This window comes from Acanthaster planci, linkage group LG12 (genome assembly GCF_054643075.1).
Source record: "Acanthaster planci isolate LZ-2023a linkage group LG12, COTS_SCS, whole genome shotgun sequence".
NCBI lineage: Eukaryota > Metazoa > Echinodermata > Asteroidea > Valvatida > Acanthasteridae > Acanthaster > Acanthaster planci.
Genome location: NC_141788.1, coordinates 3,413,931 through 3,438,917, shown reverse-complemented (window position 1 = coordinate 3,438,917; position 24,987 = coordinate 3,413,931). Strand labels below are relative to the sequence as shown.

General features: G+C 41.5%; 3 protein-coding genes across 6 annotated transcripts; 2 read left to right on the top strand and 1 right to left on the bottom strand.

The window, feature by feature from the left end:
* The first annotated feature begins 44 nt into the window (after positions 1-44).
* rpl37 (ribosomal protein L37) lies at positions 45-3,589 on the top strand. Of its 2 annotated transcripts, none has more exons than XM_022231670.2 (4): positions 45-111; positions 1,772-1,907; positions 2,529-2,613; positions 3,252-3,589. In XM_022231670.2, the coding sequence occupies exons 1-4, from the start codon at positions 109-111 to the stop codon at positions 3,316-3,318; spliced, it is 291 nt and encodes a 96-aa protein (XP_022087362.1). In that variant the 5' UTR covers positions 45-108; the 3' UTR covers positions 3,319-3,589. The 2 variants fall into 2 exon arrangements, with proteins under 2 accessions (XP_022087362.1, XP_022087361.1); XM_022231669.2 differs by lacking the exon at positions 45-111 and adding an exon at positions 189-266.
* A 1,123-nt stretch (positions 3,590-4,712) lies between these two features.
* Positions 4,713-9,104, bottom strand: armc7 (armadillo repeat containing 7). 2 transcript variants are annotated; one of them, XM_022231667.2, is made up of 7 exons: positions 8,859-9,104; positions 7,516-7,614; positions 7,171-7,239; positions 6,614-6,680; positions 6,232-6,302; positions 5,878-5,969; positions 4,713-5,410 (listed from the first exon to the last, which is right to left on the bottom strand). In XM_022231667.2, the coding sequence occupies exons 1-7, from the start codon at positions 8,965-8,967 to the stop codon at positions 5,300-5,302; spliced, it is 618 nt and encodes a 205-aa protein (XP_022087359.2). In that variant the 5' UTR covers positions 8,968-9,104; the 3' UTR covers positions 4,713-5,299. The 2 variants fall into 2 exon arrangements, with proteins under 2 accessions (XP_022087359.2, XP_022087360.2); XM_022231668.2 differs by lacking the exon at positions 8,859-9,104 and adding an exon at positions 8,227-8,713.
* A 470-nt stretch (positions 9,105-9,574) lies between these two features.
* Positions 9,575-24,426, top strand: LOC110977481 (5'-AMP-activated protein kinase catalytic subunit alpha-2-like). 2 transcript variants are annotated; one of them, XM_087143913.1, is made up of 16 exons: positions 9,575-9,733; positions 11,610-11,751; positions 12,906-12,999; positions 13,536-13,680; positions 14,345-14,432; positions 14,879-14,948; positions 15,405-15,453; positions 16,107-16,215; positions 16,598-16,700; positions 17,374-17,488; positions 18,152-18,225; positions 18,683-18,731; positions 19,218-19,384; positions 20,202-20,373; positions 20,531-20,705; positions 23,049-24,426. In XM_087143913.1, exons 1-16 carry the CDS (start codon positions 9,652-9,654, stop codon positions 23,098-23,100), a joined length of 1,686 nt encoding a protein of 561 aa, XP_087000039.1. In that variant the 5' UTR covers positions 9,575-9,651; the 3' UTR covers positions 23,101-24,426. The 2 variants fall into 2 exon arrangements, with proteins under 2 accessions (XP_087000039.1, XP_022087358.2); XM_022231666.2 differs by having other exon boundaries at positions 20,531-24,426.
* The last annotated feature ends 561 nt before the right edge of the window (positions 24,427-24,987 follow it).

The window sequence follows — 24,987 nt, the reverse complement described above, 5'->3', positions numbered from 1 at the left end:
CTATTTTTAACATTATGCATATTCATTTCATGACGCGTAGTATCTAGTGGTTAAGAAGGTTAAACAACAGAGGGCGTTCTTCCTCTTTTTTGGAAAGCCGTGACCGAAATGGTGAGAGAGGGAGGAAGTCCTCTTAAAATCCATGGCATCGTACCTTTATGATAAAGTATTCTGGCGAAATACCCAGTATGAAATAGAAATAAATGTTTTGTTTTTGTGTTGGGGAGGATATTATTTTTCTGCCCATTTTTAATGTGATAAAAGAGGTAGGAAATAATGGCGCTGTGTATTACCATTATACACACCGGTGTACGTGTAGGCTTAATGGCTTTACCATAAATACATGTACGGTAGGTCTGCCGTCATTAAGATATTTTTGGTAGCAGGCTTTTTTATAGAGCTAGGGCTTACCCGTAAATGGAATATGTATCAAAAACGAACACCTAATTTTGCACTAACAATTAAGTAAAGGTTCAATCATGATAGGTCCACTGTCCGTCGACATGTTCAGGCTCAGTTGACTTGGCTAACGTTTATTCCATTCACTTTTCAGTCAACTCACCGTCGCACATTGGCATTAGCTTAAAGTGCACAAGGAATGATCATCCATGACTGTGATCATGCGATATTTGTGGTCATGATAGTGGGGATTGTATACTTAGGGACCCCCAGTTTTTGTCATTTTAATCCTGCAAATCTGGTAAGTTGAAACGAAGGCAACACTCTCAGTTATTGAGCATGATGTCACAGTCATCTCCCAAGGTGAATTCAAAATTTGAAATATAGCTCTCCTATTATAGGAACAGGGTCCCCAAATTTACAATCTCCATGATAATGCACCATATTTATGCTGTGAATAGCACTACTGGGGAACATTGCCGCCATGGCTGCCAGTACATTTCATTCCTAGCCTCTGACCTGCTGACACAGCACATTTCCATCCAGTGTCTAATCCTCCATGCAGCGATAACTTAGGTTGTATTTTACTATTAAATACTGAAACACAAGTGCGTTGCGCAGACTTCCTCTAGAAAACGACCAAGTAAACAAAATTTTTGGTTTCATGAATTGACACCTAGGTGTGCTCACATTGCAAACCCTGATGCACTGCAGAATAATTTTGGCCTGCCAAACTGATACTAAAGCAGATATCAGATAAACACTGTGGAGAAACGTCTTCAGAGGGTGTTACACAAATTGTACTCGGCCCGTTGACTTGTGGGAATAAGAAAAATGGTATTTAGAAACCTTTCAAGAAAGTTTCTTTTGTTTGAAAACAAGCATTAATCGCTCATACATGTAGAAAAGACTACCAGAGTTGTGTGGTTCTGTAAATACGGACGATTCACAAAAGTGCGCCACCAAGAGCTTGCAACACGTTGGCTAATAATAACGCGCGAAATTTGTTGACCCCTTCCAAATATGCATTGGGTCGACAAATTTCGCGCATTGTGATTGGCCAATGCGTGGCAAACTCTTGGTGGTGCACTATTGTGATACGGCCGTATTTTGCAAAAGGAGCAGCTTCAGGTACCACTGAGTGTCGTTTCTAGGTGCCAGCTACAAGATGTAATATCATGCATGTCACAGTATCCACAGCGAGCAAGTATTTAAAAGCATATGGTTTTCAGTTTTAATTTTCTTAATTGTGGTCAATTTGACAGATTGTTGGGTGAGGTCCAAATCGTGTCAGTCGCTTTTCACAAGTGATTTTTTTTTTGTCAGTTACCTAAACTGACGTTGTTGCACCTTGTGTATGTCACTCTTTCAGACCAAGGGTACATCCAGTTTTGGTAAACGGCACAACAAGACCCACACATTCTGCCGGCGATGTGGGCGCCGTAGCTACCACATTCAGAAGAAGCGGTGTGCAAGCTGTGGCTATCCTGCCAAAAAGATCCGCAGTTGTAAGTCTCCTTTGTAAAATCTGTACAGAGCTTTGTCGGGGCCCTTTTTTGCTTTGTTAGAATTACAAATTTATGAATAACTATAAACGCCTAGCAAAACAAAAGTACAGAATGTCATTCATGTTCCGGCATTCCATCAAGTGTAGGAATGCTTAATTCTGGGAAGTATTTACTTTCGTGCTGGACTTTTCAAGTTCTGATTGAAGGAACCAAATGTGCCACCCAGTATGTCTAATTTGTTCCCCGGACATATTTTGGAATTGGGGCATAAGATTCTCCTTCTTTTATTGGTGGAAACTGTTGAGCCTTGCTTTTAATAAGAAAAACTCTTGTGTTTATAAATTCTTTAATTGCAAATTCCCTGCAACTTTGAGCGAGAAAGCTGCTTTGATCCACTGGAAATTGTAGAAATTTCACATCAAGTTTAAAGTATTTAAAGAAAATAGTGAGAGCAAGACAATAGTACGCTGTTTTACATCCCCCATCCTATCAAAATACTGCAAGAGAAGATTGTCAGAAGATTGTCAAGTTTTTTAAGCACATGTCTTTATTCTTCAGAACAGGTCTGCATATTAGAAAAGTGTGTTTCATGACTTAACGTTTTTGTACCTGCCACACTAGATAATTGGAGCATGAAGGCAAAGAGAAGAAAGACCACTGGCACCGGCCGCATGCGCTACTTGAAGATTGTTCACAGGAGGTTCAAGTAAGTTGTGTCCACTCCACACAGACAACCTGTCTGCAGAGTCCTTGCCAAGTCCTCGGCATCTCTGCTCGGGCTCGATTTGTGCAAAAATAGGCAAACTGAATGATGTCAGGTTTATGCCGGCCAAGGGCGCTGCATAGAACAGTTCTAAACATGCTCACTGTGTTGTAGTCGGGCGAACACGAATATAAATTGAGGATTGGATATTTAATTATTCTGCATCCATCCTATCTGCATCCAGGCAGATGTGGAAAATGTTTGATAATTCTAGCGGTATTTTGAGTTATTTTACAAAGCAATGACGGATTCATCTGAAAGTCAGGGCGAGGCTAACCTGCCTTTCTTTCAGTGGATTGATTTCTTTGTTTTGAATTGAGTCGATGATGACAGATCGTGCACCACTCTTAATTTGTAGTGATGACTGCATGACCATACCCACACACCGGTCTAGCTGAGACTCGCTTCCGTATTCAATTTGACCTCTGATCACAAAGTATTTTCTAGTAAATACAAATATCCTGACCAGAAATCCCCAGTCCAGTTCACAGTATAGCTGTTGAACCCTGTATTTCAGTGACCATTAAACATTCTTTGATGAATCTTCCGATATTTGGAATCTCTTTGTTCCGTCTTTCCAGGAATGGTTTCCGTGAGGGGACCAAGCCTAAACCCAAGCAGCGTGGGGGTGCCGCAGCGAAGTCTTAGACCGGTAACCAGGACTCCATCATCGTAACAACAAACGCATCTGATCCGCGGTGCTCCGTCAGGAGCAGCCAGTCCTTGAACTTACTGGCCCATCATTACTCACAACCCAGCTTGATGGCTCTCGTGCTCTCAAGGGTTAATCCAAGAATGAAATCTTTATGACTTCAACATTTGTAAAGTTCTGTTTGTTGCCGTCATCTGCATTGAATTGGGTCAAATCCAATTATTACGGCAGGAGATAGCTAATAAATCGGTTGGTGATGTAAAAATACTCAGCTGGTCGTCCCATTCTGGTCAATTGTCACTTGTCATGTTATCGAGTCCTATATGTGTAAAATCTAATTACATGTACCTCTGAGCAACTTAACGTTATTTGTGAAGGCTGATGAAACTGCCAAGGTTTCTTTAGCAAATCCCCCCCCCAGCGTACTCATGGACACGACAAATGCTCACTATAGTGGAGCTGGTGGTTGACCAATTAAAATCTGCATGTCAAATAAGATAGGGGCAGCCTGTCGATTTTCATGACCTTGAAACTCCATTGCAGTGAAAATGCACTGCTTAGTTGGCATACAGAGGTTCTTCATGTGGCAATTTTTTTGCATACATTTTCAAATCTGTGTTTTTTAATGAGCAATTTCATTTACGTCAGAATATTGAGAGACTGAAAGTGTGCACATTTCCACGCACGTGTAAACTGAACACTGACCGTCAAAATCGTGACTGAAAATCCTCTGTACAGCCTTTGCAGCGTTGAGGCTTGAATCTGCCCAAAGGGGCACAGTAAGCCATCTGTCGTGCTGAAGGTTGTGAGAAAAAAACACTTAAATATTTTTACCTGGGTTATAAGGAAAAGAAAAGGTGCATTTCAGCATTGCCAGAAAAAAAAACTGGATATCATTTCCCCGCTGGGTTTTTAGAGGTTCTTTGTGAACCAAGCGGTGATGAGCATTGAAGTGATTGGACGATGAAGCGCTTGCATGAAACAACTGCAAACAGTGGAAATGTGAACCACTATGGTCTTTGCGTGGGCGATGGTGCGCGCAGCAGCACGAGCAGTCACTTGCTGTCCTATTAATGGTAATAGCACATGGCATTTGTAGCTGGTGAAATGATTCCCATCACCAGTCTATGCAGTGATCTTTGCACAGAGGCATGTATGACTGTGGGATGATTACACACGGTCTAGCAATTCACGGAGGGATCAAATGTCCCGCGCATACGGAACACTTCTGGTTCTAAAGGCTTGAATAGAGCCGATAGTTTATGTAGTGCAATATGAATAGGTCTTGACACATGTTGCAATGAATTTCTAATAGGACAATTTAATTTTTAAAAAATGTACCCTTCAAGAGAAACAACTTTATAAATACTGCATTATTCAAGAAGTAATATATAGTTCTTTGATACAAATTTTAATCAAAGGAAAGCACTTCATACGATCTTTTGGTTCCTGAAATTACATTGTAATAACAGTGCCAAATTCACAGCTGTAAATTAGAAGCATCTTGTACAAATGAACATTGCATGGCAAATTTACTGTAAAAATTGAAATTCACTGAGAAACCTGCAGTAAGCCAGCAGCAAACATCTCTCACGGTCGGAATGAAATACCCCCCTGTTCCTGATTGGTTACATTTGTAGCAAGCAACAGGAGAGGCCTCTTGCAGAACTAAGCCACATTCAAATGACATGGCTACGGCTGGAAAAAGCACATGCATCTATGGAGAATGCTGGAAGCCACTAGTTGGCAGCTTCCACAGGAAAAAGTGTTACCTCTAGCCATAGTCAAGTAATTAGGAAGCCCTAGAATCTGGAGAGCTGCAGACACACTAGAGGGAGGCATTCAACAAGGTAGCCCCACACTCCGTTGGAACCAACGGATATGTGCCTCTCTTTCCCTGTCTGCTGTATGCTCCAGGATCGTCGTACCAAGAGACCTGACGTTTCACAGATCAGCTCCTAAGCTCCTCGCAGCCCTTCATGTTTCCGAAGACGGGAGTTGATCTGAACTTGGGAGTGGTATACCCACGACTTGTGCATCCTCAGAACTAGATTGCGCTTGCTGTCTCTGGGCATCAGTACAGTAATCCTGCTCAGAAAATCAGCAAAAACAGGTGCAAAATAAAGATCGACATTATATACACGTGTATTTTTAAAAATAAAACACTTTGCCCCCCCCCCGTTTTATTTCTCAGTTCCTTACCGTCATTGCATATGGCACAACACTATTAACAAGAAGCAGTGATGTGACCGATGAAGTCCAACTGAAATATTCTGAGAAAATAATTCAAGGCCAGGTCATTACACTTGGCAAATGAGGATCTCATGCAGTGTTCGTCCACACTGTATACTCCTTGTAGGTATGCATGCAGTTTTGGTCGGAAATTTTCGGAGTCGACAAAACTCATTTGAAGGGCAACAAGGATCAGGGTTTCTGTACTCAAGTGCTTCCGGGGAGGGGAGATCCTTGCTTTACACTGCTGATTGATTTTCAGAGACAAACTAGTGGTGTGTTGGGAGGGGGCATGTACAGTCTTCATAGCTGGTAAAACTAACCTGTAGAAACACATGGGCAAGGTTGCTCAATCTTGGACTTGTAGACTGGGAGAACCTGCACATGCACTGAACAACAGAGGGCGCTGTGATCTCTGACAAAAAAAAAATTCAAAATAGCAGTGTATAATTAATTCAATCAAAAACACATGGCCAAATAGGTGCAAGGTATATTCAGTGGAGGGCGCAAAATTTTCCAGACAGGAAATTCAGTCTAGATCGACTTTATTGGTGGCATCAAGACAATGAAATGCTATACTGAAACAGAGAGAATTTACTTCCTCATGGAAGCAAAATTACATTTGATACTGAACCGGACACTGCCTGAAATCGAGACATGATATTTCATGGTTGTACCTGTTTTTGACTGGGGTGCCATGAGAAACATGAGGGTAGTTATTGCTGACAAGACGATTTCCTCCTCGGGTCTATAAAAGTAGGCGATAAAATCCAATCTTATACAACAGAATAGGACTTGAAATTGTGTTTCACAAAAGAGACAGACAATAAATCTTAAATGCAAAAAGGACAGAAACATTCCTACTGCCAGACCCGAATGACAAGAGCATTACTGTTCCAAACTTCTGGTATTCTTTGGTTGCCGTTCTTCACAATGCAAGTCATTCCCGAAGTTCCAAGCACCTTGACACGGAGGTGTACTCTGAGGGTGGGGGCGGACTGTAGGGGACAGGAATGTGGGGCGCAGGGGCCGAGGGTCATCTTTTGTTCAGATGTTTACCTGGACAATACATCAACGATGAGTTTCACTCCACCGGAGCTGAGGATGTAGTCCTTGTTGCTTCGATCTACCCATCAAAGAATCAAGTAAATGCTACCGAATTATCTTAGGAACACATCCATCTGAGCGATCAAGATGCAATGCTCAGGAGTAAATGAGTACACGTGAGTGGTGAATGATCATCATGTATACTCGCAGAATAAGCCCAAGAGATTAGACTTCAAGCTTTTCAAAGGTAATCAGAAAAAGCCTTCAACTTGTCTCATTTCGTAGAATTTGAGGACGTCCACAGATATGGAGACAGGAAAACCCATTTCAATTAGGTGGAGAGGGTTCTCTGAGAAGTTAAACCCCGTCAACTGTCTAATCTCAACCCATCCAGCCTCCCCTCACAAAAAAAATCCTGTTTTAAATATTTTAAAACGAAAAAGTATAATTTATTGATGATCAACCAAACCTTCCTGAAGTTGTCAGAAACTTCTCAAAATCAAAACGTCTGGAAATCTGATCAACCGATGTAATCTTTTTGCAGTTTTCAACCCCTGGCTCCAACTTACCAAGAGCAAGATTAGAGAGACCGCCCATACCAAACTCTACCAGTTTTTCACTTGGCTCAGTTAACATATCTGAAAGAGAAGTGTCAAAAGAGAAATTATCAGACCAAAATATAAAGGCAAAGAGTTTGGAAATTTGGGGGAGGGTGTATCACGTATTTTCCATGAAAATGCATACCTCACACGGATACCTATAAAAAGGGTTAAAAAAATGTCAATGTCAAAGATGTGAGGCAAAATGAGGGTGAAACTTTATGGTGGTTGTTTTTTAAATGATGGCGATTACGTTGTTGGCAGTGACAATGATTGATGACAGTAAAAACCAAACTTTGACAATGAAATGCTTACCTAAAAATAAATCAGTCACATTCAGTTCTCGGAGATAACTGTAATTGATGGGATCATATGCAAAATTTGCCAAATTGGCGAGAACTTGCTCTTTAGCCTCTGCCAAAATAAACAAAAAATTAGTCACTGAAAAGTTATACATTTTTGTTAAAGGTCCCTGTTCAAAATTTAATTTTTCTAGAACACTTTTTCCGAAAACGTAGAAAGGCCAACTCCAAACTTCGAAGAGAAAATCCAAAATGCAGTAGTGACACAACTATGTCAAGTTGGCTATTTGCAGTCAACGAAGTCAATCGTTTCTGTTCTTCATTTAACTTGCAATAACTGTCAGAGATTATTACATGGTTGTAGATATAACCCTACAAAGCGCACAAAAGATAAAACAAAATACGTGTTGAAGTACAGTGGAGAAACCTGCAAGACTTACAGCCGATCAGTATCTTGGAGTCAACAGTCACAAAATCACAAAGAAAGTTACAGTTCTTAAGGAACTACAGGCAATACAATTCAAAAATAAAGGTACGACAATGTTTCCAAGATTTTAAAAGATGGTAAGATTTTGTAGGTTTTAATCTTCTCATGCATGTCTTGTGCATTTTGCTGAATTCTGTGTTCGACAAAACACCAGTCCAGCATTATAAAACGAAGGTATCAGAATAGGTGACTTTTTTTGAAAGCAGTGGTCCTGTCTCTGAACTGTTTCTCTCTTACCATTCAGAGTGACACTTTGCATGCCCTCAAAAACAAGATGAGCTTCACCATTGATACGCATACCACGTCCTTGCTCATATCAACACCAGCAGCCCCCCACAATTAGGGGCCAAAAGACATATACTTTACTACCTCCAATTCATTCTGGGCCCTACTATCAGCATGCAAAATAGAGTGAGGGAACTTGAACCATGGGGCTCATCTCTCTGCCTCTCTTGATGAAGAAACAAATTCGAAATGAAGACACTTTTTCCAGTTTCATAACATTTATAATGTTCACAACAGCAAAGGGGGCTAACTGATGTGCCAGGCATTTTGGCTACCTCTCCTAAAATGTGGAGAAAAGTTTCCATTTTGAAATTTTTATCTTGAAATTTCCAAGAAGAGAAAGGCACCCAAATGCCTAGCACGGCAGTGTTAGGAATCTCATGGTCTTTTGAAACTGCTAGAAATGTCTTTTCATGCGGATTTTTTAAAATCGTTTTTCCAGATGTCCTACACGCTGATCGTCATGCTGGTGATGGGCCAAGCAGGAAGGTTTGACCACCATGGAGGTAGGAAAAGATGGTTTGACTCAATTTTTTGTGGGGAAAAAGCAAGCCATAGGCCTATTTGGCCTCGGTCTGGTGTACCATCGTCACTTGAGGTTTGGAATTCGGTCACAAGCTGTTGCAGAAATTCCAATCTTCCAACCCCATCAGCTGGCGTTCGGGCTTCTAAACGCTTCCTGGAAGAAAACATTTTTTTTCACAATGCCTAAGTGTGTCACTTCTTAGAACCAGTAGTGCACACTTGACTCGGGTATTAAATTGACCCACACACACGTAGTGCACGTACCCATTGAGCATACAATAAAATTAACAGCGCGACGCGTGTGTACAAGTAGATTTTTCAAATCACGGCTTCGTTTCTCCGCGGCGGTGCCGAATGAGTTTTCTCTCGTGACTTCTGGGTTTTATAAACATAACGTAAACCCTTATCTTGATAGAATAGCATAAATAAAATTTCAAAACTCACAAATAGATATATTTTCAATTTATTTTTAGTATCATAAGCCTATAAGTAGTTGCAATTTATAACGAAGCCGCAATTTGAAAACAGCGTGGTACATGTGCATGTGCGCGCCCAAGCCTCGTGCGATAAGAAAGTTGTAAACAGAACGTGTGGGGGCGTTTTCGTCTTACAGCCTCGGACAAATTAGCGTATATTTCTCCCAAATAATTAATGAATTTACAGTAATATAGGATTAGATAAATTTATTAGAAGGAATTATTTATTTTTTTTTAATTTTATGAATACATATCTGTTTTATGATTTAAAAAGATAATTGTGCCACACTGGACGCCTGCAATCACCTTGACCCATTTGTTAAGGTCAACATAATTTCCCAGGCAAAGCGAAGTCAACACCGCAGATTTTCCAGCCATGTCGTCCACTGCGCAAGTAAAAATAGGCCATTACATCTTAGGAGAAACCCTTGGTATGGGCACATTCGGCAAAGTGAAAAGTAAGCTTTATCTTAATGTGTCATGTGGTGATTTTTATATTTGGAAATTGGGTGAATTTCAGGTGCTTGAGTGAACATACGACCGTGGGTTTGGCTTGACCTCTGTGCAGAAACATGACCTTTTTATTCGCTATGGTGTACATGTACATGTATACAGCATACATGTACACTGCATAATGCACTACATGTATGTACATGTACATATTAAATGCAGGTGTCATTACCAATTTGTGTTAGTGCACGTAACTGGAAAATTTCTCTCACCACAAAATGCTAAAGAATCACTTTTAATTGTAATAAATTCACCTTTTTAGTTACTCATTAAGTGAAGTTTCATGGGGGCCTATCACCATCTTGGTTTTCGTGTCAGATTTATTTCAATGTTTGTGAACTGAATTAATTTTGAATTATCAGGGACAGGTTGCCAGTACCTAAAATTTAGTTATTTTTCTTAATTGTACCAAGCTCTAGGCCTTGCCCCATTTGCCAAAGTTCCAAAATTAGAAAATAACTTTTGATATTAAAATTGTTTTTTGATGAATCCAATCTCTTTATAAAAAGGTTGCACTTCTATTGAAGTTCTAAACAACAGTTTTGATATTTTTTATGTTATTTTGGGGGGTTTTCATTTTATTTTATTCTTATTTTATTTTGTTTAAACAAAATGTGATTGTTTTAAATCAATCATGAATGTATTTTAAACCATTTCAGTCATTGGTGGCATCCAAACACTGAATCCCCGATTTCATGTTTGTATACAAATTCGAGTAAAAAGCCTCCTGTTTATAAAGAGCATGACTGACGTGGTTGAAAAATCCATAAGGAATTGGAGAGCCGGCACTGTGGAATGGATGTAACTTATTTGTAATTGTGTTTCCAAATGGCTAGATAAAGGTGGAAAAAGTATTTCCATTTCCAAGGTGATGGATACATTTGTGATTCACGAATGACTGTATCCAGTTTCATTTGCATTGAACCAAAACTCTTTGTCGGTTTGTTGGGATATTTGTTTGTTTGTTTGTTTGTTTGTTTGTTTGTTTGTTTGTTTGTTTTCGAATTAAGATTTTTTGTTTGACCTTCTCATTGTAGAAGTGGGAAATAGTGATGTTTTTGCTGTATGCAGTGTTATCTAACTACATGTACGCTGGTCAGTGCCAGTCAGGGATCTCTACCACAGCGTTCTATTGTCTGGCACTAAGCTTGATGAAACTGTCCATCGACCGGCACAAAAATCCTTAAAAGCCCGGAACAATACATTAGTCACTATGAAAATTTCATATTTTTACCTTGAATTGAACTCTTAATTAATTTGGAAAGAAAAACTCACCAAAAAAGCGATCTAGAGTCCCCTTAAGAGGGCCCCTGGACCCCCGGCCGTGATCCATGAAACTCCGGTTGCTATTACTAAATTGGCCTTCACTAAAATATAGCTGGCTATAACACTGGCTGTATGTATATATATATATATATTTAGTAACTGAGAAAGCAAAGCAGAAATTTTTTCATTATTCACGGCATCATAGATAACGTGAGTAAATTACCTGATTGATAAGGCAGTCACAACCAGTGTTGATTTTAAAAATAAGTTTATTCAAGGAGACTGTCTTTGCATATTCCATCATAGGTTTATTTTTGTTTTATTTATACTAATCTCACAAAAAGCTGTAGACCAAAAATTTAAGGGATGAAAATTCTCCGCCATTCCTTTTGATTTTGTTTCTGTTTTGCCCAAATTTTCAATTGGAGAAGAAACATAAAATATGCTCATTTTAACGTGCCTTTTGATTCTTCACCCTCTTATTTTGTCAATGTTTTGTTTGTGTGTTTGTCTTTATTTCTAGAGAGTTGAACATATTTCACTGATTTCCTTTCACAGTGGGAGAACATCTTTTAACGAAGCACAAAGTGGCTGTGAAGATTCTCAATCGACAGAAGATCAAGAGTTTAGATGTAGTCAGCAAGATTAAACGTGAAATCCAGAACCTTAAACTCTTTAGGCACCCACACATCATCAAATTGTAAGTCTTGTCAAGGTCCCACTCACATATTCTCTGTGTTTTGCTTCCCCTTGTTCAGTTATGTTCTTACTCATGCTGCTTACTCAAGGGAACTTCCTTACGTGTTTAAAACAACATCTGTTATCAGGGAAATCTAGGGCACACTGAGTCAGTCATGCCACCGATCGGACTTTGCCAAAGTAACATGAGTTTTGGTTATTAAAAATAGAGATCCCGAGTAGACAAGAACAGAACGTAGGTTCCCTTGCCCGAACCTTGCTTAAAACACTCCTCAGTCCTCCAACAGGTGAAGGATTGAGGAGGGTTAGGGTTAATGATTAACCCTAACACTCCTCAGTCCTCCAACAGGTGAAGGATTGAGGAGGGTTAGGGTTAATCCAGCTGCTGTCAGTTAATGGTAAATTTCTATGTTGAGTTGAAAGCTACAAAACACCTTTCTTTTCTGGTGTTGATCTCTGTTCATGCTATTAGATTTAGCAGGTGCTCATACAAAGCTTAAAGGAAGTCAGCGAAATGTCAGCTTAAAAATAATGTTGTGTTGGACTTTTGGTGTTTGCCAGAGTGACAACTTTGTTTTCCTCAGACATCTGTTTCTGATTTGCACGGAACTTGACCAGCATGCACTGATATCCGATTGCCGAGCTTTCGGTAACTGAGACCTTCTTGCCCGTATCTGCTTGCCCTGAAGAAGGTACTCAGTTACCGAAATCTCGGCAATCACATGTTTCTGAGCACTGATTTGATATAATATTCTTGTCAATTTTATATAACAGCTTTTGCCCTTACCCAACGTATATTAATAAGCACTGTATGCTCAGTGCTTGTCCAAGAGCTTGCGAAAAAAACCTCACAAGCTTACTCGGGTGGGACTCGAACCCACGACCTCCTGCTTACTAGTGCAGATGTCTTAACCACTCGACCACCGAGCTTGCCGGGGTCGGCTGGCCGGTCCGAGTCAAATGAAGCAGCGGGTACCACGAACTATTTTCAAGATGTATTTTTGTGTTGGGGAGATGTTAATTTTATATAACAGCTTTTGCCCTTACCCAACGTATATTAATAATTCTTGTCGATATTCTGATCACGGTGCTACGCAGCCCTTCCATATTTCTCTGATACACTGATATCCAGTGGTTTGTACACTCTCTCCACAGATATCAAGTGATCAGTACTCCTACGGACATCTTTATGGTAATGGAATATGTATCGGGCGGTGAATTGTTTGATTACATCGTCAAGCATGGCAAGGTGGGTGGAAAATGGAATTTCTTAGGACAGACTGGCTTCTTTGTAAAATCTCAGTAAATAAGTCAAATCGACCTGACAGATTTTGGTCACGTTAGAAAACAGACTTTTTTCTTCAGAAAAAAACTTCTTTAATTAGTGTCACATAGTCTGGGTGATGATGCATTTTTGCCGGCCACTTCGTGGCAAAAGGCAACTGGAGCAGTGCCACAGTCAGGTCCTCACAAGATCATGGCCATCACAGGTCCTCACATGTCACTGGCCTTCACAAGCCAGTCACAAGTCCTGCAGTCTCAAGTTGCAAGCTGTTTGTAGAAGAAATTGTTCCAGGAACATTCCTTTATCGATATTCATCCTCAGCTGCATTGGGCCATGATTGTAAATTGAGTTTGGATTGACTCATGTTGAACTCAACTGCAACTCTGAACGCAAGATTGACTCCTATTGAACTCAACTGCAACTCTGAACACAAGATGACCGGGATGTTGGTTTTTTAACGTTTTGTGTCTAACATTCCCTTTTGTGCTTCCTCCTAATAGCTAAAAGACTATGAGGCGCGTAGGTTCTTCCAGCAGATTATCTCAGGTGTAGACTATTGTCATCGGCATATGATCGTCCATCGAGATCTCAAACCGGAAAACCTCTTGCTCGATAACAACATGCATGTGAAGATTGCTGATTTTGGTGAGCTGGACTTGTTTTTAGTTCGCTTGTACCGTAGTTTCATGTGGAGGATAGACCTTTTTGGGGCAAAAACCATGCAAAAAACCAAATTTAGATTGTATCAGTCCATGTTGTACTAGTGTCTGACATGAAAGATGGACAGTGTTCATGTGCATAAGGCAGATTTCATTCGCATGGACAAGTCTGAGTGCTCCATCACAGAAGCTTTGAGCTCGCCAAACCTTGCCCATTGAGAACATGTTATGAACAGCGGTGTTCACCCATTAGAATGTGCTGTGCATTTTGAAGTTTTCTGACACACCTGTGGCACTAAATCCTACTCCTGCGAGGTCTTTCAGAATCTATCCAAGAGGTTTTGGATGATTTGGCGGAATGGAAAGAAACAGAGCCCAGTCACTGTTACTTTACAGTGAGCTGGATTCAGGGTTAGGGTTAAAATTACAGTTGATACTGAGTCTCATTTAGTGGACTAAATTTGGGGAACCCAGGCATATTCGGAACAAAAATAGCTAGGAGTATGCATGGACAGAGTAGATAGACAGAGCACCCACCCTGTGAATGAGCATCTATGCTATACAGTCAATACACTTTTCCTGCTTGAGAATCCCACGTCAGCTCAGCAATGTCTTAGGATCGTCAATAGGAGTATCTGTTTGTCTGGCAGGTCTTTCCAACATGATGACAGACGGGGAGTTCCTGAGGACGAGCTGCGGCTCACCCAACTACGCAGCACCCGAGGTCATCTCCGGAAAGTAAGTCAAAGCCGACAGAAACGATGTGAAATGCATCTCTTGTTGGCCAGGGATTTTGTTGGTGATTGGACGGGGTCATTTTGGTTTTGTTTTTCTGTACAGATGAAAGGCCTTTTGATTCAGTCTGGCACTTTTTTTGGGGGGGGGAACAGCAGAGCCCAGCAGAGATTACTGAAAGTCAAGGTGTTGGTGTCCTTCATGAAAGTGCAGGCTAGGATATTGATTACACTGCTAAGCACAGATTATATTTGCTTAGCAAAAACAGGTTACCGGCCAGTATGTAATGCTATTTCTATTGTCCAGGACTGATACTCAGCTTAAGTGCATCAGTTGTAAGAAACACTCCCAAACTGAGTCAGTTTGTGTTTTCAGTTTCGTTTCATTGTCAGGTGTTGAAACACATTCTGTTTTTTTTTGTAAAGAGAGAGGTAATTTGTTGTTTGTAGGTTGTATGCTGGCCCTGAGGTGGACATCTGGAGTTGTGGAGTCATCTTGTATGCTCTCCTTTGTGGAACTGTAAGTTAGAACCTGTAACTCTCAGTTGATCCGAAAGAGTGGCATTACACTGTAAGCCCTATAAAGAATTACCATGCTCTGCAATCAGGTGCAATCCACATAGACCATAGTCTCCCAATGGGTCTTCCAAGGAAGTCAAAAAAAGGTATTTGTCTGATGTTGCTTACAATCAACACTGTTGAAAGACTTGAAGGGTTTGTTATGTTTATCTTGTTCAGCAGTTTTGGGTACAGCGTTTCTTCATAGGACATTTTTTCCAGAACTGTGGGTGTATTTGTGGTCCAGCATTGTACGTTGTCTTACAGTAAATACAGTCTTTCTTCAAACATACATGTTACTCTAGGTTGGGTATTGTTCATTTTTTTGGTAAAAGTGAGAGGGAATTCTTGTTTCGGATTGTTTTGCTATTTATTAATTTCCTTTTTTTCTATGTCTGTGGTTTTTTTTCTCATGAAGCTTCCATTTGATGATGAACATGTACCGACGCTCTTCCGCAAAATCAAAGGTAAGAAGCAGCTTCACAGCTGATCCAACCCTCCAATATTCACCTTTTGGATCCCAAAGGGAGAATTCCATTTGGTTGTGATGACCGAGGACTCCATGTTAAGTATCTCATCGGCAGACAGAATATACATGCTAACACTTCAACCCCTTTGCAGATTCACTCCACGTAAAGCCGCTTTGTACTTGGTTCAGCTGGTAAATACTAATTCAAAACTGATGTCAGATTAAATATTCATGCTGGGAACTCACAAATTTTAAACACACTCAACTCGAGCCAATTTCACTGCAAACCGTTTTGAGACGTCCAAGTTGCTTCACCTTGGCATTCGACTGAAGTATGAACCGGCCCATGCTTTGTACCAGTTTGGAGTTGCTCGACAAGAACAGCACACACACAACACCCAAACAAACAAGGTGCTGACTGTTTTTCAACTAGCTATAATGTCTGTTTGGTTGGCCCTCTAATCAAGTCCAATTTAATCCACGATTAATAGAAATGAGCCTTTAAAATGAATGTGGACTTCAAGACAGAGCCAAGCAACGTGAATAAACTCCCAAGAGTTTTATCTCAGCAACCCGTCTTTGATGCAGACATAGATAGTTTGCGAATTTCAGTTTCATTACATGTACAGTCCGTTTCTTTGGTTTCTGCAGGCGGAGTATTCGCCATACCAGAACACATTAGCAAATCGTCAGTCAAAGGACTCATCATGCACATGCTGCAGGTTGATCCGCTGAAACGAGCAGACATCAAAGACATACGGTGAGAAATAGCTTTCACATGTATTAATGATATTTAGAACCTATTAACAAGCAATCTCGATCAAGTTGACGTATCTGAACTTGTATTGCTATATAACAGTATATTAGTACTATATAATAGTATATTGCTAAATAGTACATCAATCTTCTCCCCGTGCTCATATCATAGGTTTGAGCTAAGTGCGGATACCTGAAACAATATAGCATTCAAACACCCAGGTGTAGTCCTAAAGGCCACTACAAGGCATACAGTGCGTAACTTTTACACCAAAGCCATCGCTGGCTGGAAAGGGATCTTGCGTGTTGTCTCTTCCTGTTCCTGAAAAAAAAAACCCAAGGATTTCCTTAAATGCTTCCTCCCCCCGGTTCCATCCTGTAAACAGAGAGCACGAGTGGTTCAAGGTAGACCTTCCGGATTACCTGTTCCCGAGGAACGACTTTGACGATTCCATCGTGGACACCGAGGCAATACGGGAAGTTTGCGAGGTATGTTTGTCTTTGCCATGTCCTCTGTGTACACATGAAGCCAGGGCTCAGTCTGATTACTAGCACAGTACACAAAACCTTCAGTCTGGTAATGTACTCCACTGGGCATATGGAGAGGGTGGGCAGAACCTCCATATGATACACAGTTCACCATCTCTATAATCTGTTCAAGTTTTCATTAAAATTTACGAAGTTCTAGTCCACAAATGGGATTATGATCTAAGGCACGTATGCATGTATGTAGAATCTGTCATCACATTGAAATTTACTAAATTGATAAATTTGTGAAATTCCATTCTGAAGGAATCTGTTGCCTCTTTGGCCAATTTCTTGGGTTCAGTGTCACTTGAAGTGGTGAACTCATTGCTTAGCAAACATCAGAAAATCTTTCTTTTTTTTCAGTTGTGAAATCAATTTTCTTGCCTGTTGTTCCCCAACAGCACAGATGGTATAAAGTTACTTATATCATTGTTACGCACCTGCTCAGAGATCCATAGAATACCAAAGTGTGACGTCATTTTGGACCAGAAAGTGTAATGCTTAACAAATGGAGTACGCGCGCATGTGTTGGTTCAAGTTCTGGCTAGTTCAAGCTCTCGTGCTAATGCCTTTTACACACACAATTGTGGCGTTTGATGCACGCACTTCGGCACTCTATTCTTCTCGACCACAGAAATTCAACGTGAAAGAGCAAGAAGTGCACAATTCATTGCTGGCAGGGGACCCTCACGATCAGCTACGCATTGCTTACTTCCTCATCATCGACAACAAACGTTTCATGGATGAAGGTAAGCCCCGGCTTACGTCCTGTTATAGGTTGGTCACGTGCCAAGCTCCCACACTCAGCGTGGACCTGTCAACAAAACAGGTCCTCATAATGCAGGTTTTGTGAACTTTGTGTGGACTGAGCCAGATCCCCGCGAGGGTCCTCTCCTTCCCCCCCCCCCGTTGGTCTTGAGGCATATTTGGGTTTAGGTTATCCGTAGCAAAAGGAGGACAAGCGGTCAAGGAAACCAACAAAAATCTGGCGTCCAAAATTTTCTCAGTGCAAGAGAACTGATCGTTTCCACTGCGTTTGCTCAACGTCACAAAAACAAAGGAATGCCCACTCCTGGTGGATAACGTAAACATGTGTATGTTTGTGTGTGTTCAATCTATCAGCCACGGTAATTTCAAACCAGACTACAGAAACAATCATGTCAGCTTGTGAAATTTGACCTGGAACACCCATCTCTGGAATCTATGAACAAACAGGCCGCTCTTCAACATCATAATAAGTGTGTGTATAAGGGACACCCATCTGTCGGAAGCCTCTGACGGTGGTTTGCCAGAGTGACTCTGAGAAACTCCAGAATTCACAGTGTCGCATGACCCTGTCCATTTCTCCATATTTCTGAAATATTTACACTTGCAATGATAAGGGATTGTCTTTGTCATCATTGCTTCTGCAGCTTCTAAATCGCAAATGAAAGATTTCTACCTGGCGTCGAGCCCGCCTCCGAGGGAATCGTACCTTGAAGTGGGGGTGAGTCATTTCAGAGGTCTTAAACCGTTTGGATCCCATCAGCATTAGAAAGAAAACGAGTTGGGGCTGTTAAGTTACAGAACTGAAGTACAACAGGGTGAAGTCTGATGGATCAAGGTTTGTCCTCCCCGTAACCTTATGCTGAATGCACTGTATATTTACACTGACGTTTTTTTTCACGGAATGGATGACCTTCACAGCTGCAGACAAAGGATCATCCAGGTTAGAACTGGGCTAGCTGAAATCCAATATCTCCCGCCTACCCGTGCAGACCTCAGAAACATCTGTTTTGTTTTTATTCTTTGAAAAGGGATTGACAAAAAGTATTAGCAAAACACACTATGTTGCCGCGAACTCCAGCGATGACAAGTTGTAGCGAACCTCTTCATTTCCTCCCAGGAAGTGATTTGCTGTCATGGTAATGCCTTGGTTACTCTTGTTTTGTTTCTTTGAACAGGAAGGATCCGGGATGCCGCCTATCAAAGCCCACCCAGAGAAACTGCCCCGTAAGTGTCACGTCGGTCTCGTTTCATAAGCAGACTCCTGGCAAGAACAAGGGAGGGCCTTTTGTAAAGAGGAGAGGCTGGTTGCCCGTGTGCCTCCAGCGTATTCCGCCCCGCACGCATGAATGCCCCCCCGTACCCAATTGCTGTTTAAAAACACACCATCCCTCGTGTTTTCTCAGTGTGGAGACCCAGGAAGGACGTACCCTAGAGCAACACGGTGTGTACCCTGTTCGTACACACGACACAAAGTACGCGCAACCAGTTTTTATCACAACGCGTAGAAACCATTGAGTCTTGCTTGGGTGCTAAGGGCGCAGCGACAATGCCGTTTGAATTGAGAACTAGCCTCTCTCCTGGACCTCTGAACGAGCACTCGTGTACAACACCCGCAGGATACCAAAACAGTTCCAGGAACCAAAGCAGTCATCTTAAGCACTGTAAAATGTGGACTAGAGACATCCAATACTGTCTTGTTTTTGAAAACAGAAATGGTGTCGAACATCAATGACCATCTAGACGTGAAGAGTTCCTTGGAATTGTCACGGCGAGTCACTCCAGTGAAACGGTCCAAGTGGCATCTGGGCATCCGGTCACAGAGTCGGCCTCTTGACATCATGGGGGAGGTGTACCGAGCCATGAAGACACTCAATTACGTGAGTTACCTCAGACCAGGCCCCTTGTATAGAATTAATATAAAGGATGACTAGTACGATCATCTAAAGAGGGAAATCGGAGGAAGTTGCTTTCAGCTCCCAGAACTCGCTTGACAGGTGAAGGTGACGGAGCCTCTTCGAGTTCTGTACCCAAGCTGTGAGCTGTTTGCCTCCAGATCTTTAAGAGTCGGGAAATTTCATGCTCGACATCCCAAAAACAATTTTTTGGCTTTCCAAAGTCTTTATTAACCCTCCTATGCTGAAGTCACTCTTTGGGTCACTTGGTAAACACCTCAAAGAAGCACAGCTGTGTTGTGTTGTGCACTGCACTAACTGTCCCTCACAGGAATATCAGATTGCACTTTTGTGCTGCCCAACAATTGTGCTTCACTGTTTCTTGTGCATAACTGTGCAGTAAACCAAATGCAGTGAAGAGGACTGCACAAAAGACCCTGGGTCATTTTGTGCTGGCAACCTACTGTGTACACACTGAACCTGTGCATGTTTGAGTTCCATATAGAAACTACATGCTCACCAGTGACTGTGGGCATTTGTGCACATTTGTGCTGTAAAACCAAAGGAGGGTTAACGCAGAAGTCTGGGTGACAAGATATTCATCTGCTGGCGCACCCCCCTCCATCGGTTTTTGTCTCCTTGGAAGAGCCACCGTGAGGCAATCTGTGGTGCATTTTCTTGCTTTACCTGGATGCTCAGTCTGGGGGCATGTCTCGCTATGCCTGTCTGCCGTTCTTGTTCCCACTTCGTCACCTGAACCTTCTCCGTTTTTGCCAATTTATGCCCTTCCTCTCCCCTCCAGGATTGGAAAGTGGTCAACCCCTACCACGTCTACGTCCGACGGCGTAACATGGTCACTGGCAGTGTGTTTAAGATGAGTCTCCAGCTCTACCAAGTGGACAACAAGAGCTATCTCTTGGACTTCAAGAGTCTGAGCAACGCCAGGAACAGTTTTGGGCAATATGGTTCAGTAGGTAGGAAGAAAGATATCACGTTTTGAGAGCCCTTCCCCGGATGCTAGCATGTCAAGTGGTGCCACCCCAAACTAGAGATGTAAAAAGTTTTCAAGTAACCAATCAGCCAGCTCCTCTTGAAGTCGGCCTGACCTAATAACTCTTTTTCTCCCCTCAGATGAGAAGATGGAGATGGACGACACCAAGCCCTCCTCCCCCAAGGCAACACCACGCCCTTCCTCCACCCCGGACACCCCCAAGTCGCCTGGCATGCCCAGCACCCCCACCATCATGAACCACGACACCATGGAGTTCTTTGAGATCTGCGCCAGCCTGATTGCCACGTTAGCACGGTAGGTGGCGCGTCGCACCCTGACTGGAGAAGGCCCACACTGCGACTCTCAAGTAGAGGCCCAGGCGCTTGTTTTGTGTTGGCACAGTTAAGGCATATTAATGTGGTGTGTTGTGTCGCAAGACATGGTGCATGGCACGGTGACAGCTGTACTGTCACCAAGGAGACACTGGACGATTACACCCAACTAACAGCATTTATCGAGTGAAAAACCTTGGAATTGCCTAGGTCTGATTTAAGAACGTGAACGGTTTCAAAGATTGTATTCAAGGGATCTGTGGGGAAAGGACATGTAACTGAAGGGGAAAAAATGGTTCCCAATCACAAGGGAAGCGGTGTCATTGATTGAAGGTTTTGGCCCTACGAATGGTCCACATCTCTCAAAGCTTTTCCAGATTGTTGATTTTGGGAAGTGATTTTAAAGGCTCAGGGTTCCGGAAAGCCGCAAGGGGTTTTTGTTTTTTATTTAGGAAAAAGCACAAAGTCATGAGACAAGCTTAGCTTCGTCTTCTGTTTGATCGGCGTCAGTATCTTGTGAGAACAGATTTTTTGCAGTGGAATTGGGAAAAGAAGTGTTCAGGAGTATATCTGGGCCTGGCAGAAGTGGCAGATATCTTCCGCTCTGAGAAGCATTTACTAAGTGTGTCAGGGACCTGGCTTTTAAATTGGATGCCAGTACTGTGCTCCTGAAGTGTTAATGTGCATCTAACAAAAGATTGAAACTGTAAGTGTTTTCTGGCAACCTGTGAGTTAGATGTGGCAGATTTGGGCATTAAATTTTATCGATATATATTTTGGTGCATGGCCGTATTACCAAATCGAGTCAGTGACTCGACGAGGCCAACATCAGAACGACTTGTTACACAATACAAATTTGTCCTCGTATGTTTTTTTTTTTAATTTGCAGACTTGTCATTGGAGGCAATTTTTTGTGCAGAAATGGATTTAGGTTGAATTGAATGCTTAGGCAAGACCGGGGATAATTACGGACGAAAACCAAAGTGGTGATATATTCAGAAAATACGACTGTGGGGGAACTTTCTCCACGATGCTTTCATTTATTGCCGTATCCTATCAACGGGAGTACAGGTTGGATATCACTATTAACTGAGGGAAAAAAAAGGAAGAAAAAAAAAAAGAAGTAGCCATAAATAATACCTTTTTCTGCAGTGGAAAAGCCAAATCTAAGATGTCGATTGTGGAATTTATTTTGTAACCGAATGTCTACAACAATTAAACTTGAAAACTGCTTATTGATAAACAACTCTGTACATAAGTAAAAAAATAGGTTGTTTCAACTTGATTTTTTTTTTCTCTTTTTTTAAGGTGTAGATATTTTTCAAAAAAACCAAGCCATACAAGGCTTTAAATCTTTGTATAAAAATAGTGAAATGTTTACCTTAATCAAAAAGGAAAAAATGCAAATGCACAAATATAAATATATTTTTTTCAGGTCTACATTTTTCCGGACATCAGTAACTTACTGATTTGGATATTTTGGCGACAGAGTTATATCAGTTCACGTTTGAATTTAGCCAACAGATTTAATGGTGTGTTTACCTGCTGCATGGGCGTAGACTTTGACCAATTTGTGGAAACAATTTATACTTGTACATTTCCATATTGTATCACATACCCTTCCGCAAATAGAAAACGGCAGAAGCATTCTTTGTTATTTCTCAGCCCCAGCCCTCCTGGACCCTTCAAAATCTACAAGGAGATTTTGAAAGGATTTGCAGGATTAAGGAAAGGTAGATTCTTGTCCACTTGGATAGGGCTCAGTGCCCCAGACATGAAGCACAAACCAAATGAAACACTAATGTCCTGCTGTGTGGGAGGTGTTTGTAGGAGGATCCAATCGTCTATCATGATATGCCCAGGGAGATTTTTGTAATTGTACTGAATTATGCATAGTAGTTTCCTTGTAAAGGAAAACAAACGTGAGAATTATTTAAGAGAGCCAGTGAGCGGCTCCTCAGGGGAAAGATAGGTGGAAAGGCTCTTCCGGGGGGAACAGTGTTTAAAAAAGGGGGAGGGGGGGCAGATTTGGCTGCTTAGAATCTTTTCTTTTCCGCCAAGGCTGATTGGTGTCTTTACAGTCGCTTTTCAAACGTAGCCCCACTGACTTTGTGGAAAGGTTATAAGGACAATCTGTAAATTGTGTTGAGATGAGGCGACCCAACCTCAAAGAACGTATCGGTTTGAATGGATGTCTTCCTAAAGTTACCTGGAAATCACTGCCAACATTATTTTCCCTCTGTCTGTAGCCCCAAATTGGTCTTTGACTGGCACTGTCATTTAAGCCAAATTGGTAATTTTTTTTTTCCCCTCAAACCCTCGGCAGATGGTGTCAGTCTGCTCGCTTGGGCAAATTGGAGACAAAAGGTTGGGATTGATAGAATGGGGGTCCAGATACTCGTCTTCTGAATGAGTTATCAGGAATCTAGTAATGGAGGTCAGTACTTTGCTTACCAGCAGAGCCCATCAAAATTGGGGCATGCACGGCATACTTGACAAATACAGAATTTGATTTTTTTTGTAAGAGAGATGTCTTCTTAATATAAGCCCCTTTGTGGCATCTCTTTGAATGTTTGGTGATGAGCAAGAAAAACTGCTCCGTCTCTTAAAGCTCCAGAGCTAATGAGAGCTTTGAAGAATAGTTCTGAGGGGTCATTTTTACATCTTTCTTGGCCGACCTGAAGTCTGTCTGGTTGCGATAAAATCTTATATTTGCCCCATCTTCACCAGCTTCATCTTCCACTCATCAACAGGCCAGTGCTTGTCATCTTCGACTGTAACTGATTGTTGTATTCCGTGTATTCTGACAGGCTTTTTTGGTTTCCCCCTTTCAGTTGTAACCAGAGGCGCTTATCCATTCTGTCGGGTGGTGCAACAACCCCGCTTTAAAAAAATTGCTGAAAACAATTAGGAAAAAAAAAGTGTAATGGAATTTTAGTTGAATTTTTCCGTGAAGGCATTCGTGCCAAATGCACTATTTGAACCAACCCAGGTATTTGTTGTATTATAAGGGAAATAATGCTGTGTCACTAATTAAATAATGTATAATAAAAAAAATTAAGTAAATAAACATATATTGTTATTTTTTTGACTAGTAAACTTACTCGACATTCACTTTTTGGGCTTTAATGTTTTACGGTCTTTTTTGAAGGACCCGTTGATGCGGATTGTTCATTAGCTCGTTACCGTGGTAACCTAGCAAACATTACAACTGCATTGGAGGAGAACGGCATTCAAACTGAAATCCAAGTTACAAAAAAAAAAATGAGCCGGCAAATCCAACGTAACACTTGACAACATTCATCGTCAGTTGTAACTGTTTCTGTCTTAAAAAACCCAGATGTTTTAGCTTGATGTTGAAGAAAAGGAAAACTTTGTCGTTTGTAACATTTGTCCAAACTGGATTCTGAAGACTGTTGTCCAGAGTTATGGTGGATTTCCCTGTAGTTTGTAATTAGTGTGACAAATATATGGAGATCCACATGCTCTCCTCAACTCTCGGTGTTTTTGTCTGTTGAAACCAGATGGGTTTAATACATGGATCAAAACCCCTTTGTGATTAGTCTGTACGGTGTCCCATACAGCCCATCAAACATACATGTAGATATGTATCTCATTGTTTTCATGCATGGCGTGTGACCCATCGTAGCATCCAATGTTGAAACAAAGAAAATTCCAGATTAAAAGACAACCAATCAATTTAACTTTTATATTTGCGTTGCTTTATTGCTCTTACCCAGTCTTTCGTTTCCAACCTGTGAATGCCCAAGTTGATCTTTTCCAGGGGGGCCAACAAACGACACCGATGAGGCATGACTCAACCAAACTAGCACCATTATCTGGACATACCCCTGTTCCATAAATTGTTGTTGGTCTCCTTCCTAAAGCTGAATAATTTGGGGGGACACAAGGTTAATTGCAAAAGCTGAAACAGGTGTTCTGTCCGGGGGACAACATTTAAAACACCTGATTAGCTAAGGTCACACATTTGATTTAGTTTATGGCCAGTATCGCCCTGAGCAGAAGAACCCCCCTCATTAGTTGAAAAGAGCCATGTTGGTCGGTAGAGTTCACTTTGTTGGCAGCGATGTGACTGCAACACTTGTGTTTCATAGTTGTTTGTCAACCAGCAACGCGCAGTTCCTATCAAAGGAGCCTCTACTGCTAAAATTGCGCCCTATCTTGGTCCAGCGCGGGGCTCATAGGCAAAGGAAGGTCAGCATGACAACCTGAGAAAAAGGCACATGGAATTGTGCCTACTGTGT

Excerpts from the sequence above, each read along its gene's own strand:
- LOC110977481 (XM_087143913.1), top strand. The coding sequence starts at position 9,652 with ATGTCGTCCACTGCGCAAGTAAAAATAGGCCATTACATCTTAGGAGAA. Across the intron at positions 11,752-12,905 it reads CACCCACACATCATCAAATT|ATATCAAGTGATCAGTACTC; the intron begins GTAAGTCTTGTC and ends CTCTCTCCACAG. Across the intron at positions 13,681-14,344 it reads TGTGAAGATTGCTGATTTTG|GTCTTTCCAACATGATGACA; the intron begins GTGAGCTGGACT and ends TTTGTCTGGCAG.
- armc7 (XM_022231667.2), bottom strand. The coding sequence starts at position 8,967 with ATGTTTTCTTCCAGGAAGCGTTTAGAAGCCCGAACGCCAGCTGATGGG. Across the intron at positions 6,303-6,613 it reads ATCGTTGATGTATTGTCCAG|ACCCGAGGAGGAAATCGTCT; the intron begins GTAAACATCTGA and ends CTACTTTTATAG. Across the intron at positions 5,970-6,231 it reads GGCACCCCAGTCAAAAACAG|AGATCACAGCGCCCTCTGTT; the intron begins GTACAACCATGA and ends TTTTTTTGTCAG.
- rpl37 (XM_022231669.2), top strand. The coding sequence starts at position 204 with ATGTTTTGTTTTTGTGTTGGGGAGGATATTATTTTTCTGCCCATTTTT. Across the intron at positions 267-1,771 it reads TTTTTAATGTGATAAAAGAG|ACCAAGGGTACATCCAGTTT; the intron begins GTAGGAAATAAT and ends TCACTCTTTCAG. Across the intron at positions 1,908-2,528 it reads TGCCAAAAAGATCCGCAGTT|ATAATTGGAGCATGAAGGCA; the intron begins GTAAGTCTCCTT and ends CTGCCACACTAG.